The 15,793-nt window shown below is 43.9% G+C and overlaps 1 protein-coding gene across 1 annotated transcript; it reads left to right on the plus strand.

Annotated features, from left to right (window-relative positions):
* The first annotated feature begins 10,204 nt into the window (after positions 1-10,204).
* On the plus strand, positions 10,205-12,671 carry LOC101758103 (transcription factor SPEECHLESS). The gene is made up of 3 exons (XM_004965452.3): positions 10,205-10,779; positions 11,023-11,691; positions 12,492-12,671. The coding sequence occupies exons 1-3, from the start codon at positions 10,354-10,356 to the stop codon at positions 12,555-12,557; spliced, it is 1,161 nt and encodes a 386-aa protein (XP_004965509.1). The 5' UTR covers positions 10,205-10,353; the 3' UTR covers positions 12,558-12,671.
* Positions 12,672-15,793: the final 3,122 nt, after the last annotated feature.

Genomic DNA, 15,793 nt, shown 5'->3' on the forward strand with positions numbered 1-15,793 from the left:
CAGGGGTTAATCCACATATACAACCAAGATCAATGAAAGTATTGACTCTAAGATTCATCAATCAAACTTGACACCATGTCTTATTTGATTAAAGAAGACATTTTAACCTAAGCAACATGCTTAATTTAAAATAGCATGTGAGCGTACGTCGACATACAATCAAACTAGAGCATAGGAGCATAGATAAAGAAAGCATAAAAGCATGATCAATATATATTCAATGGGAGATAAACATGATTGTATGGTGGTGAACCTCGGGCAACCTCCCAAAAGGGCTTTGTTTAAAGTCAAAAGTAGGACATACCTGAAGGTACTTACCAAGGCGTTTTGGGTGATGAAGATTTCTGAATCGCCACAATGGTAACTCCTCCTTTTATTTTTATTTTATTTTCACATTTTTTAGTGGGGCAAGATGCAAGAACCAACACCAGCCCCAAACCAAGATAAGATTTGGCATAACAGGACTTTACTCAGGATACTCACATACCTCCCCCACACTTGGAGTTTGGATTGCTAAGCAACACAACTCAAGTGTGTGAAGTTCAAGCTTCCTTTCGTAATCGTTCCCTCACCAAGACTTAACAAGGTGTTGTAGTTGGTGTAGCTCCCATGTTCTTAGGTATCACAAGTTTGTCGTTCTTTTTAATCTCCACCTGAAATGGTTAGTGACCAAAAGTACCCGAAGGAAAATTTATCCTAAGACATGCTCTTGCTTTTATTCGAAAGGGAAAAATCTATGATAATCCGGGCTATCTCCTGGCAGTGCTTTGTTTATGGTCACAAGCTCGACCATGGTAACTTCCTCTTGCAGCTGTCATTGGTGATGTCATTCCCTCCTCACCACCAATTGTTAATGTGTCATTGAAGCTTTAGCTGCAAGGTTAGTGACACAATGTATCCACAAAATTTGCAATGCTTATGGTAAATATATGCATCTACAACCAACCTTCTAAACTTTTTTGCAAGAGAGGACCTTAAGGTGGTTGTAATCTCATGTGTGCGCATGGCACAAAGTGTGGCTGACCCTGGAGAGGCATTATACGAGCATGGTTCTTGTGGTATTTCAAGAATGAAACTCCCATGCTAGTCTATGGAATCCTTTCCTTCGGACTCTAGAGTTGGCACCTCACAAAATTTCATGGCCCATGTGTTCTCCATTTCAAGAGATTCATCATGAGAGATCAATGTTGGTTCTCGATCATGGTCGAAAACAACATGATATGGGCCAGCGGGAAGAGGCTCATACTTGATTGAGGGTGATGATGATCGTTCATCTTCACAAGGGTGAAGGGTTTCTTCCGAGTCATACTCTTTGGGAGTGGCAGATTCTGCAACCTCAAAGATAATGGGCTCGGTTGATACGATTGGAGATACATGCATCATCTTCTTGAGCGGGTTTTGCTTGGGAAGAGGTTTTGCCATAGAATTTTCTAAACAAAGTGTCTTGCTCCATCCAACCATTCCTCCTTCATGTCCATCTTGAGAAATGTTTCATTGGGAGGATCGGGAGGAGAAGGAGGTGTCGTAGGCCTGTGGGAAGGTTCTGTCAAGGGATTTTTTGATTGATCGGTGTGGACAGAAGAAGGTTCCTTCCCTATTTGGGCATCTAAGGAATTCGAGGTGCTTTTATGGTTTCTAGATGGATCATCCTCGAATTGAAAAGAGAACTCCGACGGTTGAATTTCTTCTTCCTTCAATGTTCATGGTTCGGGAGAGGGTTCTATGGCTGAATCTAAGGATGCGGAAGGTGAAGGATCGGATTCAACCACTAGGAGATCCTCATGGCTTGGCTCACACTCTTCTCGAAGAGGTTTAGACTCGAATACGAAGGATGTATTCTTGGTGATACGATCTAAGATTTTCCTACCTTCAGCCAGAATCTTATGGAGAGATGCCCCTCCAGTGATGAAGTCGAGATAATCGGCGGAATCCTTATCGAGACCCTTATAAAAGGTGTGAAGCAACAAGGGATCGGGTATTGATAGTGCATGGCCTGATTTCACTAAGAGCGAAAATCTAGCCCAAACTGCACCTATAGTTTCCTTCTCATTCTGCTGAAAGAATGTTACAGAGAATCTCTTTCTAAGGTTGTCACAGCTACCATTCGGAGCGCCTGCGGCAAATGTGTACAATCGCTCAACCCTCCCTTTAAGAGAGAAGGGGAGGAACTTCCACTTGAGGATATCTTATGTCCTACCTTCATAGGCAAAACGCGAATACAACTGCTCGAACTCACGCAGATGGTGGTCTGGGTTTTCGCTACCCAACCCAGAGAAGGAAAGTTCCCTAACCTTAGCAATTAAGTCAAGGTAGAGTTCATAGCCAGATGTAAGGATTGGTTGTGCAGATTGTGGTGGCTCTAAGAACTCACCCCTAGGGGCAGAGAGGCTTTGAAAGGATGGCTTCTCCATGGGTACCAGGGGTAAAGGTAGAAAGAAAGAAAAGCAAAAGATACGAGGATGACTAGGTAACAAGAAAGATACAGCAACGGCACAAGAAAGCTTGTTGGGTATTTTATGATGCGACTATATCCACAACTGCACGGATACCGTTGTAGCTTTCACCTACGAGTATCCCAAGGGTATCGAATCCAAGGGAACGTGTGTGCACTAACTTCTATTCTAGTTGGTCCAAGGACACACCAAGATAGGTGGCGACGGTAGAGAGGATTCCTAAGGATAGCACTATAGATAAGTTAAAGGTCGATCTCTCAAGTAAGAATATTCGCTTCGGGCACCATCTTACCCTGAATGAGTCAGGTGCCTCCGACCAACAGCTCCACCATATATCCGAACATGGAGGATTACAAAGGACAAATAGGGCTGTCACCACCTACGGCCTACCTCTATGGCCTGTGGGATATACAGCCAACGAAGGATATCCCTTGGCCCATACACTGCGTCTACGCTATTGATTACTATTGCAGTCTAACTACGTCTATGCACTGGTAGTAGACTATAGCACTCTATATAAATACAAAGCGACAAACCCACGAGTAAGATAACAGATCTCACTTATATATAAGTACTACTAGTGTATACCATATCAAGGTCTCAAGGCACACATGAGAGCATACAAGCCTATCTTACTTTACTCAAAGGAAACCAGCATCTATAGAGGTACGAGCTAGGAGAAGAGTGTTGGCACCACGACATTCCTCCCAAACTATCCTTCACTCTCTCCCTATTCTAAGCACAAGCTAGGCAAGGATTTGCCTTTCCAGTGGAGCACTACTTCTCTCTTGGATAGTGTTTCTCCAAGTGGTAGTGTGTTCTCAAGTGAGCCCCTCCCCTCTTCTATTTATAGAGTGGAGGTGCCTTGAGAGAGTGGAGCTGCACCAAGCATCTCAAGGGAATATTTTTACTCCAACCTCTCTCCTTGTGCCACCTAGCAGGATCCGAGGCTTTGAGGCAGCAACTCCAAGAGAAATGGTCATAACCGCCTTTAGGAAGTCACTAGGAGTCGCTAGTGCCACCTCGGGCGCTGCCTCTCGCACCGCCTTTCATCTAGGACGTTGCCTGGTGGGCCCTCGAGTCGGTGCAGAGTGTACATGTCAAATTAAGGCAGTTTACCCCCTGATATGGGCCCATGGATCTGTATGCTCTTCCCTGATTGGTTGAGTTGAGTTTCTTTGCCTCTTGGGTGTGTTTCCTCCTCCTTTCTAAGGATAAGTTACCTGCATACAAATATTCACCAACACTTGTGGAATGGTTAGTAATAAACCCTTACAACTGGGTTGATGTTCATCTTTCCGGTATTTATGCTAGCAAGAATAAGTATAACAAGTACTGAATTACTAGATGTAGATGATGGTTTCAAACTCAATCTCAAATAAGGTGGAGTTCCGAAGACAAGAAGACGGGCGGTTGATTCAGCGCATGTGCTTACAAGCAAGTAGCGAGAGCTAAACTTGATCGAAACAAAATCCAACTGTTTTTGGTGGTGGCTAAGGGGTATATAAAGGTGGGAGGATGACCACCAGGGTGTTGGGGTGGTGCTCCAACCCTAGGACGCATCCCTAATGGACTCGACTTGATACACAGTCCATTGGGCCAAAATAAGGCGACACAACACCTTTGGATAGAAAACCTCTTGATAGTAATTGGGTTATTGCAGCCACCTCAGAACAGATATGGACTTGCATCTAGATCCATATGAAAATAGACTTCATAAGGATTCCATGAAGTACTTGAACGTCCCAATCTGAGTCCGTATGCGACTGTGGTGACCATCACAAGTTGATGTTGTCCTGCAGTCCGAATCCAGCCTACGCGAATCCTTTTCTGTTTCGGTCTTCTCCATGATTCCTAACCAAAACAAGAGTACACGTGTCTCCATGGAATAAATATGATGGACAGGAATTGAAGAGTGAACTTACTTGATGATTAAGTTGATGAGCACGGGCGCAAGTAATAGGACTAGAAACTGGTACGTGTGTCAGCGTGGATGTATCGTTGATGGTGATGTCCTCATCACAGACTTTGGATATTGGAAGGGCCAAACACGAATCTTGAACTGCATGCCCATAGGCAGAGCTGAAACTTGCACGGGCCATATCTTCCTCATCCGCACTCCGATTGGGGCAAATTTATTGAGAAAATTGCATGGCTCGACGAGATCTACAACTTTTGTATGCAACACTTGAGCATTGGAGGCTAAAACAGGGCAGGCCGATTGGCCTGGCCCATTTTCGGCTCTGTTCGTCAACCCCTTTCACCAGGAGGAAGTCCGCAACATCCCTAGGGTTATAAAGATTGGTATAAAGTAAGAGTCAGCAATCCACTTATTCCACGGATTGATAAACCTTGGGGGAATACTCTAAGGGAAAAGCTACAACTGATCCATGAGCTTGCGGTTCACGAATTGGCGCGCTAACTTCCGTCAACAAGCTTTTCTGGCACCGTTGCCGAGGAACAAGCTTTTCTGACACGCTAACTTAATTTTTGGGTAGACTTTTTTGGTTTTATTTTTCTTTTCAGTGTCTAGATGGATCTATTTATCACACCATTGGAAAATGAAGAAAAGTTACTAGGGGAGTTAGCAATGCCATCATCAGAAGACTTTGAGATGCAAAATTCAAATTCGGCACTTGCTACAGCCCACTATAAATTGAATCATGGAATCATCGAGTTCATGGTGACAATCCCTTTCAGAGGATTGGAGGATGACAACCCAAACAGACACATTGAGCAATTCACGATGATATGCAACGTGGTTGAAAAAGACAGTTTTGGTCGAGTGGTTCAAGTAGAATCTTTTTTCATTCTCTCTTACAGGTGAACTGTGAAGATGGTATACACTTGTTTCTGTTGAAGTGAAGGAAAATTCTGCTCAAAATACTTTCCCTTGGAGAAGATTCAAGATTTAAGGAAGCAAGTGATTAATTTCAAGAAAGGAGAAGATGAAGGGATCGATGAAGCTTGGAACCACTTTAATGGACTACTCGAACAAGGGCCACACCTAGGACTTTCCAGTGATATGATGTTGCATTCATTTTATTTTTCACTAACCCCTAGGTCTGCAGAATTTGCGCAGGAGGTGATTTGATGGAGAAAACACTTAGAGAAGCTACACAAATATTGCAAAGGATAAGTAATAGGGTGGCAGTGAATCGAGCTGGAAAAAATGATGCCAGAAGGAGAAAAATGACAAAAGCAAGTCTGAGATACTTGCTAAAATTTTTGAAAAAGATGAACCAAGGCTCAAGGAAGATGAACCGGTCACACTAAAAATCAAAGAACCACTTCCTGAGGTAAGAGAAGTCGTTACGCATATTAAAACTATTGAAACTAACATGAATGCAGGCTGAAGTTTTGAGAATGCTAGACCATTGGCAGAATTCGAACAGCTTGATTGGATTCCGATTGATTTTGGTCATTTAATCAGCAATGTACGACATGAGAAACATCGAAGCAAAGCTAGAAGAATTGATGATATATTTGATCAAGAGATGAGTAGAGAATCGATCCAGAAAATATTCAAAAAAGAAGAAGAAGAAGAATATGATGAAAGATGGATCAATCGAAATGATATTTCAAAAATAGATGATGAAACCCAAGAAGAGCAAAACCATGATGAGTCTAAAATGTCCCTCTCTACAGCATCATGTACACCAGTTGAAGAAGATGGTTTAGAACCACTACAAGAACTCAATTGGTTATTGCCTGATGAAGAAAGAAAGACAATGAAGAGAAGACCTAATGAGATGGGAATCACTCCCGACTTGAAGACAACTGCATAAATATTTCAGGATCTCTTCTCTAATAATTCTAGTGATATGGCTGAAGTTTTAGAGGAAAAATTTTACAAAATAAGAGCACGCAATGCGAAGGTTTATAGCTTGTGTGCTACTAAAGTTGAAAGACCAGAGAATCAGGACAAGGTAGTGCTAAGAGATGAAGAAAAGAGTGAGTTTACAACAAATGATCTTGATGACATGTGGCACATGGAAGATAATGACAGCAATACAAAAGACTTTGAAGATGAAGATGTGGGTGAAATCCCAAATAATGAAGACTTCGAAGAAGAGGTGACTGCTAATATTGCTAATGAACTGCATGTTACACATGCTGGAGGGATTGCAAGATGATGATGAAGAACCACCTCCAATTTTTGAGATCGATCTGCTTTCAACTCCAGTAGACAAACCAAAAATCAGTCTTGATGAAAAAACTTCAAGATTAAAGTACACATTAAACTCTCAAGGTATTATTGGTTTTGATAATAATATTTTCAAATGCCTATGTTCAACCAATTGTATGGATGATAAAATAAATTCTATGCCTTGCACTTATGTTTGTCATGTTGATAGGCTAGAATTTCTTCAGAACGTTAAAGAGGCAATGCTTTTGTTTGAACCTATTGATTTTATACCTTCAGAACCTATGCCTTGTGGAGATCTTAGTACTATGAAAGAAACATATGCTACATTTAATTGTGCCATGATATTCTTTTGCAGATCAACTATGGTTATGATTATGGATGCTTATTTACAATAAATTTTGCAAATCTCGATCTTGCTTTGCATTTGGTCAAGCTAATGACCTTAAATGAGCACTTGCTAGGAGGTTGCCTGAATTTCACTAACCATGCAGGAATGTGAGATCCAAATAATTTGGAGAAGTCATGCCTAGAGAGTTGCAAGTTGGATCATCAACATCGCAGGTTCAACATTGTTGTTGTGATCAATTTTTTGCTCGTGATTAGAGATGTACAACAGGAGAAAATTATATATTCAGAAGCTTCATCATGTCTTATTTCCAATGCATCAAGAATCACTAATTTTGGAGATCTGTACGAAGAGTTATGATTAAATCTTTGAACACTGCGCCATTTGTTTTTCCAAAAACTCATTTAAAATCAGCTCGGGACAAAACGCAATGCCGAATTAAAACGGAGATAACTCTCTCATCTGGAGTCAATTTTAGGTGAATGACTACTTGTTGGAGAGATAATTTGATGAACTTGGCAATGGAGCAGAAGTTTGGTACATGTTCAGTTCTGGACGCAGAGGAAATCGATGAAGAAGAGGCAGGAGCGAAAAATGAAGAAGAAGGAGATGATGATGTGAGAGAAAATAGCTTGGGCAAGTTTTCTATTAAGCCTAGATGATCACCTATCTAAATGTATGTGTTCCATCCCTCTCCCTCTCCAACATTTATTTTCCATGGCCTTTTTGACAAGTCTCAGTAATTCCAATAGATCTCTCTCTTAATTTGATAATATTTTAGATATAATGTTTTGCTATCATTGTTTTTACCTACCAAGCTCCACATGAACCTTCCGCATTCATAGATGAGTATAATAGGTTGAAAATAATCTAGTATAGGCTTGAGTGTCTTGATAAGATGAGTGTTTCCATGAACTTTTGCAAGAGAATCTCACTTTTGTTGGATATGCATCTTTTTGGAAAACTCTTCACGATAGAACAAGGTAGGGGTCTGAAATTCACTTCAGTTTGAAGAGCATTGCATTTATTTTGTTATGGCTTGCTCTTTATTGCTAGTCTATCTTCCATAATGAAAAAAAAGCATGTTACAACTTGAACTTTAATGCTAAACACTTGAGAGAGAGTAATGTATCTTGTCATGTATAATTAAGTGCATGGATGACATTGGAAGGCAACGCTGATTTCTTTTAAGCAAGAATTGACTTACTCGAGGACGAGCAAGGTTTAAGCATGGGAGGATTGCTGACACTCATTATTGATACACTTTTAGTGTCATTTAACTAGTATTTTCATGCATATTCTTATACTAATCTGCCACTAGGCACCTGAAATAACTCCATATTCGCATATATGTTGTATTTTGGACCATATTGCAAAATCATAGGAAATACGACATAAATGAAGTGTTTTTCTACAAGTTGGATTTGGGCCCGGACTTTGGATATTGGAAGGCCCAAACACGAACATTGAATTGCAGGCCCACCAGAAGAGGTGAAACTTGCACGGGCTATTTCTTCCTCATCTGAACTCTGATTGGGACGAATTTATAGGGAAAATTGCATGGCTCGACGAGGTCTACAACTTTCATATGAAGCGCTCAGTCATTGGAGGCCAAAACAGAGTAGGCTGATCGGCCTATAGGGGTCTAGACCAATCGGCCTGGCTCATTTTCGGCTCCGTTCATTGCCCCCTTTCACCAGGAGGAAGTCCACAGTGTCCCTAGGGTTATTTTCCAGATACATGACCTCGAAGGCACCCCAACCAACACCGCCAACTATAAATACCCAAGATATCCAACAAGGAGAAGGATCTCGACGAGTTTAAACCTAGCCGCCGCCGCCACAAGAGAAGAAATAGGGATTTAGATTGGATCAAAAGCTTGAGGAGGGAGGAAACTCTAACGCCGATCGGCCTAGGGTGCCTCAGGCCGATCAGCCTGAGGCCTTCGTGTCTCCCCTCGTCTTCGTCTTCGGTCAAGGTGTTCTCCAGGTGCTCCATACCCTCTTTATTTGTCAACATGTGTAAGATCATGGGGTAAAGCTTCTGTTCATCCCTAGGGTGGTTATGGTCCTTGATACGTAACTGCTAGATGTTCTTTATGCCCATTAATGCATCATGGTCTATGTCGTTGCAATGCTTCATTTAAATATGTGAGCTCTTGTTCTGTACAACATATGTTCCTAGTAGAGTTTCTGGTAATCGTGGTGATTAGCTTAACTCTACGGATGCTTCGATATAGTGTGTGCGAGCAAGGCATTGAGTATCCCTATGTAGTGATAGTATGCGGGAGGGAAAAGGTAGAGCGAGCATGTAACCGCTGTTATAGCTAGTGAGGGTAGCACCCATAGATGCATATTCTTGTGAACTTAGATCCTAGGGAGGGAAGATTTATATATATCTGTATCTCCTATCTTGTATTAACATTTGCTATATTGTCTCAATCTTTGGTATTATTTTAGTTTGTCTCTCTATACAATACATGCACTTAGTTTCGTTAGCATGATTGGTATAAATTGAGAACCACCAATCTACTTGTTCCATGGATTAATAAACCTTGGGGGAATACTCTAAGGAAAAAAGCTACAGCTGATCCGTGCACTTGCGGTCACGAATTAGCGCGCTAACTACCATCACCCAGCTTTTCTGACGCTGTTGCCTGGGTTGCTGTGTTCGATCTTGTATTGATTTTGCTAAGGGGGCATTTGGATCTTTAGTCCAGACTAAAATTTATATCACATCGAATATTCGGAGGCTAATTAGGAGGATTAAACATGAGCTAATTATAAAACTAATTACACAGATGGAGGCTAATTCACGAGACGAATCTATTAAGCCTAATTAATCCATCATTAGCACATGTTTACTGTAGCATCACATTGTCAAATCATGGACTAATTAGACTTAATAGATTCGTCTCGCAAATTAGTCTCCGTCCGTGTAATTAGTTTTATAGTTAGCCTATATTTAATACTCTTAATTAGTATCTAAATATTCGATGTGATAGGAATTTGATGTGATAGGAATTTTAGGAGGTGCTAAAGAAACAAACACTCTCTCGTTTCCAGTCACAATGCAGTACTTGGACAGTTCTGATTCACCGAGCATCGCCAAAGCCTCCTTGGTGGGCCCGCGAGCACCTTCAATGCACATTTATCACCCATGCATGTACGTCCCTCTCAGCCGTCTTTGCTTCCAGCCTCCATTTATGACCCGTTGATCCTTCTCATGAGTCATGACCACCCACGAATGACGAAGCAACGGTCGACGTTAAAGAAGGCTACATAGCTGCCCGCAGATTCCTCCGCTCGATCACGCACTCATTCTCTCCTACCTTTCGTCCCTTCGCCACCAAGACGAAGACAAACTTTGTGCTCTCTCGTACGTGCCAGAGCAAAACAATCGTCATGGCGGAGGCACTGTGCGATCAGCTCTTCTCCGACGTCGACGGCGAGTTGATGCACCATCCCTCCGACGCCGACGACCTCTTCGGCATCCTCGAGGCGTGGGAGGACTGCGTCACTGGCGGTGGTAGTACTCCACGCGGCGCTGAAGTGTCGCGGACCGCTAATGCCACAACGCCCAAGCCACCGTCGGCAGTGGGAAGCATCCGGCGGCTCCATGACCGGGACCAGGGAGACGCTACGGTGCCAGCGCCGAAGAGGCAGAGGTGCTCGCCAGCGGTGTCGTCAGAAGCAGCGGCGGCTACGAGTGAGGATGGCGCGGCAAATAATAAGACTTCACACATCACGGTGGAGCGCAACCGGAGGAAGCAGATGAACGAGCACCTCGCCGTGCTGCGCTCCCTCATGCCATGCTTCTACGTCAAGCGAGTAAGATTCGACGTCTAACTCCTAGAACTTAGAAGTGCTACAACCCTACAACTATAGTAACCTATCATATTGTTAATGCTCAAATTTGGGTTCCAAATTCTTCAACGACGTGTCTTGTATATCGCGCTCACCGTTGGGGGCACACACGTTGTGTGTTTAGTGTGCGGCACCAATTCATATCAACAAATATGTCTATCTACACCCAATTTTATAAGGTGTGTTTTGCATGGTATGATTGGGCAGGGAGACCAGGCATCCATCATTGGAGGTGTGGTGGACTACATCAAGGAGCTGCAGCAAGTCCTGCAGTCGCTGGAGGCCAAGAAGCAGCGCAAGGCCTATACCGAGCAGGTCCTCAGCCCGCGGCCGCCGCCGCCCAGCTGCAGCCCGCGGCCACCGCTAAGCCCTCGGCCGCCCCTGCCGCCGCTCAAGTCCACGCCGCCCATCAGCCCGCGGCCTTCCGTCCTGATCAGCCCCAGGACGCCGCCGACTCCAGGCAGCCCGTACAAGCTCCGCAGGCAGCCGCCTCCGCCGCTGCCGCTGCCCCTGTCACCGCCGGGCTCGGCGTACGCGTCCCCGGCGAGGACGCCGACGCGCGAGCCGAGCCCGGCGCCCTCGTACCTGCCGTCGCTGGACACGATCGCCGCCGAGCTCTGCGCCTACGCTGCCCGTGGCACCAACAAGCAGCAGCAGGCGCCGGTGGCGCTTCCTGCGGCGGCCGGCGGCGGCGGCCTCCTCCCGGACGTGAAGGTGGAGTTCGCCGGCGCCAACCTGGTGGTGAAGACGGTATCGCATCGCGCGCCGGGACAGGCCGTGAAGATCATCGCCGCGCTCGAGGGCCGGTCTCTAGATATCCTCGACGCCAAGATCAGCACTGTCGACGACACCGCAGTGAACTCCTTCACCATCAAGGTGTGTGTGCTCCTCGTTCTTCCCGCTCTATACATCCTTTGCTGTGCTTATAATTAATTAGACTCAAATATTCCAACAAGTTGGAGTACATATGGGGCCTCACACTTTATGATGTATAGCACCCCATGTACTGTAGTACATGGGCAAATGCATTTGTTTCATGTGAGCTAGCTCCCCATGTACTGTAGTAAACTGCATGTTGAAGTTGCACTGGTCATAAATGTGGTTGGATGGCTACTATAGCTAGATGGTTCGTCTGATATGATTGTCGTGTGCGTATAGGAGTTAGTATGTCGCTTCGAGTATATGTACATACAAAGTATAGTTGATGAATTATAAAGTGGTAATCGTTACTGTACCAAATATATGCTCTCAGAGTGACACTATGCTCACACAATGCAGTACAGGACTACTGGTTTGATCAGGGTTCCTGTTGTCTACTGTGTATTAGCTCTTGTTGCTGTTTACGGGGTCTACCAAATACATGACATTTTAATGTCATAGAGTTATTCATCGGCTTTTTACCTTTTCTTTTTGCTCAGACAAATTCAATTAACTTCTCCATGTTATATTTCAAACTGTCAATTATTTCTTAATGGATATTGTCTTAATTGCCATCTTGAACAAAAAAATCAGTTCTATAATTATTCTTACCACTTTGATCTCCTAATATCAAAAATACTATCCAATACCTGTCTACATATACATCATGTCACAATAACTGGACTAGTTCCTTTTTACCTTGTAATCATAAGTGATTGTTGTACTCTTCACTTACGGGTCTACTATCTTTCCAACAGATTGGAATCGAATGCGAGCTCAGTGCTGAAGAGCTGGTGCAAGAGATTCAGCAAGCCTTCTCGTAAAGCATGTATCACTAATTTCAATTTGTCGAATTTTCGCTGTTGACTGTGAAGCTGCAATAACGTATAGCAGCATAAGAGGCCAGAGAATAGCCCAAGGGGTCATCACTTGAGTGGCAATGAGTTACCGAGCAAGCTAGCTTACCAGAACCAGACCGATGATCATGTTACGGCACATGATATGCAGTAGTAGCTTTCTAGCTGCACCCGCCGATCCTATGCGCATCTCAGAACGCGGAGGTGTAAGTTTCTTCCAGTATCTCTGAAAATGTTGCAGCCACCTAATGTTCATTTCGTCTCGCATCCAATCCTGCACTTAAGCCAATACAGTGCAACTTCATAAAAAATGCTTAGTTTGCTTCAAATTAAAGTTTGCCCTGACCCCTGAGGATGGCACGGGTGGATCCACATGCTAAATTGGCATTTACACCAGGTACAGCCTATAACGTCCATCTGCTGTTCTGCACCTAAATTGGACTTTACATGCATGGGTGCTGTCGGTCTATTTGGCCATTTGGGGGTAGGATTGGCGGATCATCATTAACTTTAATTTCGCTGTGGGTTCCATATAATCACGATCCAGGAACCAAACCCGTCCATAGAGGCCTCGCCGTTCTAAACCTATATATGTATATTGCGATTTTGGAGACTAGTCCTTGGAAACAATTTTCTTATGTGATCAGATATTGAGACATCCAAAACTAATGGAAGTAACAAACACAGATTCGGAGCAGAAGGTCTTATATGTTGAGGGTGATTTGGACGAGTGCACATTGACAGCATAATAAATCCAAGTAGTTTTGAAACGCTAGCTCTTTCCATCCTAGAAAAAAAATTCTGCGAAACTATTGAAATTGACCAAGTTTAGGTTTGTACGCTCCTCGTTGCTCTACATCAGCGAGATTAAAACATGTGGAATCAACTGAGTGTGTGCATAGCAGGGTGGCTTTTGCAACAAAGTTGAGTAGGTTGTGGGCATTTGCAACAAATCAGTTTATGGCACTATCGAACCAAAATATCAAACTCTTAAGTAACAAATAGGGTGTTTTCTGCAGTTTACCCAAGATAAAGTATGCAGGAAAGTTAGAAACGTGCTATAGAACATGCTACACATATAAGGAATATAATGTTTCACGTAGTACAAGGCTCAATTGAAAATGTTCCACAAGGAATAATGAAATTATAGAGCAGGGTCATGAACAAGAAGGAAAACAAAAATAAGGCCACAGCACTATACTCCATATAAGATTGCAAATTGCAATTGTTCAGTTACACAAATTCATTTTTTCAGGCCGGGAATGAGGCTAATAGTTCCTCGAACGTAGAAGCCTACTGTTCCATGTCAAAATTGGCAGATGTGGACGAGCAGGTCTCTGAACCATTCTCCCAACCAGTCAGACCGGTTTGGTCAAAGTGCTCAAAATGCAAATTGAATTTCACCATTGTGTAGCTCTCGTCAAGTAGATCAAAATCCATATGGTCTGTGTAGTCCGAATTAGGAGTTGTATTTTGACACGGAATTTGTTAGGGTTTCGACTCCATTAGGGGGCAAGACCTCCCCTCTTTATAAATATAAAGGGTCGTGGCCGATTGAGAGTATCCCAATCGATCAATTAACTTATCTTTTATTTTTTTACATTTTTCCTAGCCCTAATCTTTTCCAACCCCATGTGCTGTTCTTCTCTTGTCTTCATGGCATAAGGAGGCATCCTAGCTGACCTGCCAAGCCTAGGGCAACCCAAGGTGCGCCTGCCCTGACGGGGTCCCTCCCAGATGGGCGTTCGTTGGCCTCTCGCCGGGTTCTGTGGCGATACCGGTCTGACCGGCCTACCATACCAATCTGACCGACCTCCGCATCACACTGCAAGGATCATCTTTGCGGGCTGCACGTTTGAGTGCTTTCGTGTGTTGGCCCTAAATTTGCATCAACACATTTTGGCAACTCCACTGGGGAACGAGGATCTGGCTACCATGCAATGGCTGATCTATCAATCCTTAGCAATGAGCTATTTGAGGAGTAAACGCGAGAGCGTCGCTTGGCGGATGAAAGATTGCTCATGTCCTGTTTTCATAAGATAGAGCAAGGTGTCATTCAGATAAAGGAGTGGGAGCTGCCATCCATCATCAACATATTGAAAGAGATGCAATCCTCAAGTACTTTATTTGATGTTCTATCTGATTTTGTGAATTGTTATCTCAAACCTTTTATTGATAAAGAGGATAGGTCAGATTTAATTCATGCCAGTCAAAAGTCAGCTATTGAAAAGCCAGCTAATGTTAGATCTGTTTGGTAGAGCTCCATCTGATTATGATTCTCTATGGGAGCCGATTCTCTGAGAGAAGTGATTATGTGGCTAAAAGTAATTCTCTTTGATTCTCTAGCATAAACTCTTAAAATCAGTGTGGAGAATCACTTGAAAGAATCAAGAGAAACTACTTTTCTTTAGCTCTCAGCCTCCTAGTTCATTTCAGAGAAGCACTTTATAGAATCAGCAGAGAATCACTTCTCTCTGAAAAACTGTTTGGCAGAGCTCCTACTGCTAGTGAAGAAGCCAGTCAAGTAAAGAAAAATGAAGTCCGAGCAAATGGTTGAGCTTGCTCGGGGAGGAAGGAAGCAGCTGATTTATAGAGCAAATGGTTGACATTAGTACCGGCTGGTAGCTTCAATCACTAGTAGAGAACTGACCTTCCATCCAACCCTTTTTGTCCCAGATGACATTGGACCCGGGACTAAAGCCACTTTAGTCCTAGTTGGACACCGAAATAAGGCACCGAAAGGACACCGACGAGAGGGGCTTTAGTCCTAGTTGGATAGATCTGGCATGAACATCCCCCTGTCCCGATTGGAAATTCCAACTAGGATAAAAGATAAAAGACCCCCTTTTGTCCCGGTTACCAACTGGGACAAAAGATTTCTTCCCGGTTGGAATTACCAACCAGGAGTGGCTCCAACCGGGACAAAAGGATCCATCGCGCGGGTCAAGGCCGCAGGCGCCGCCGGCCCATCCTCATCCTCCTCGCGTTCTCCCAGGCTCCTCTCTATACTTATCTCCTCATCCTCATCCTCCTCCCATTCTTTTCCTCTCCTCATTCTCCTCCCTCTCCTCACTAGCACCCCCCGCTCCCCTCCTTCCCATCTCAGCGCCACCGCCTCCCCCTCCCCCTCTACTCCTCTCCCTTTCGCCCTCTGCTCGCCCCTCACTGGCAGTGAGGAGCGACAACGGGGCGAGGGTAGGGCA

This window comes from Setaria italica, chromosome IV (assembly GCF_000263155.2).
Source record: "Setaria italica strain Yugu1 chromosome IV, Setaria_italica_v2.0, whole genome shotgun sequence".
Taxonomy (NCBI): domain Eukaryota; kingdom Viridiplantae; phylum Streptophyta; class Magnoliopsida; order Poales; family Poaceae; genus Setaria; species Setaria italica.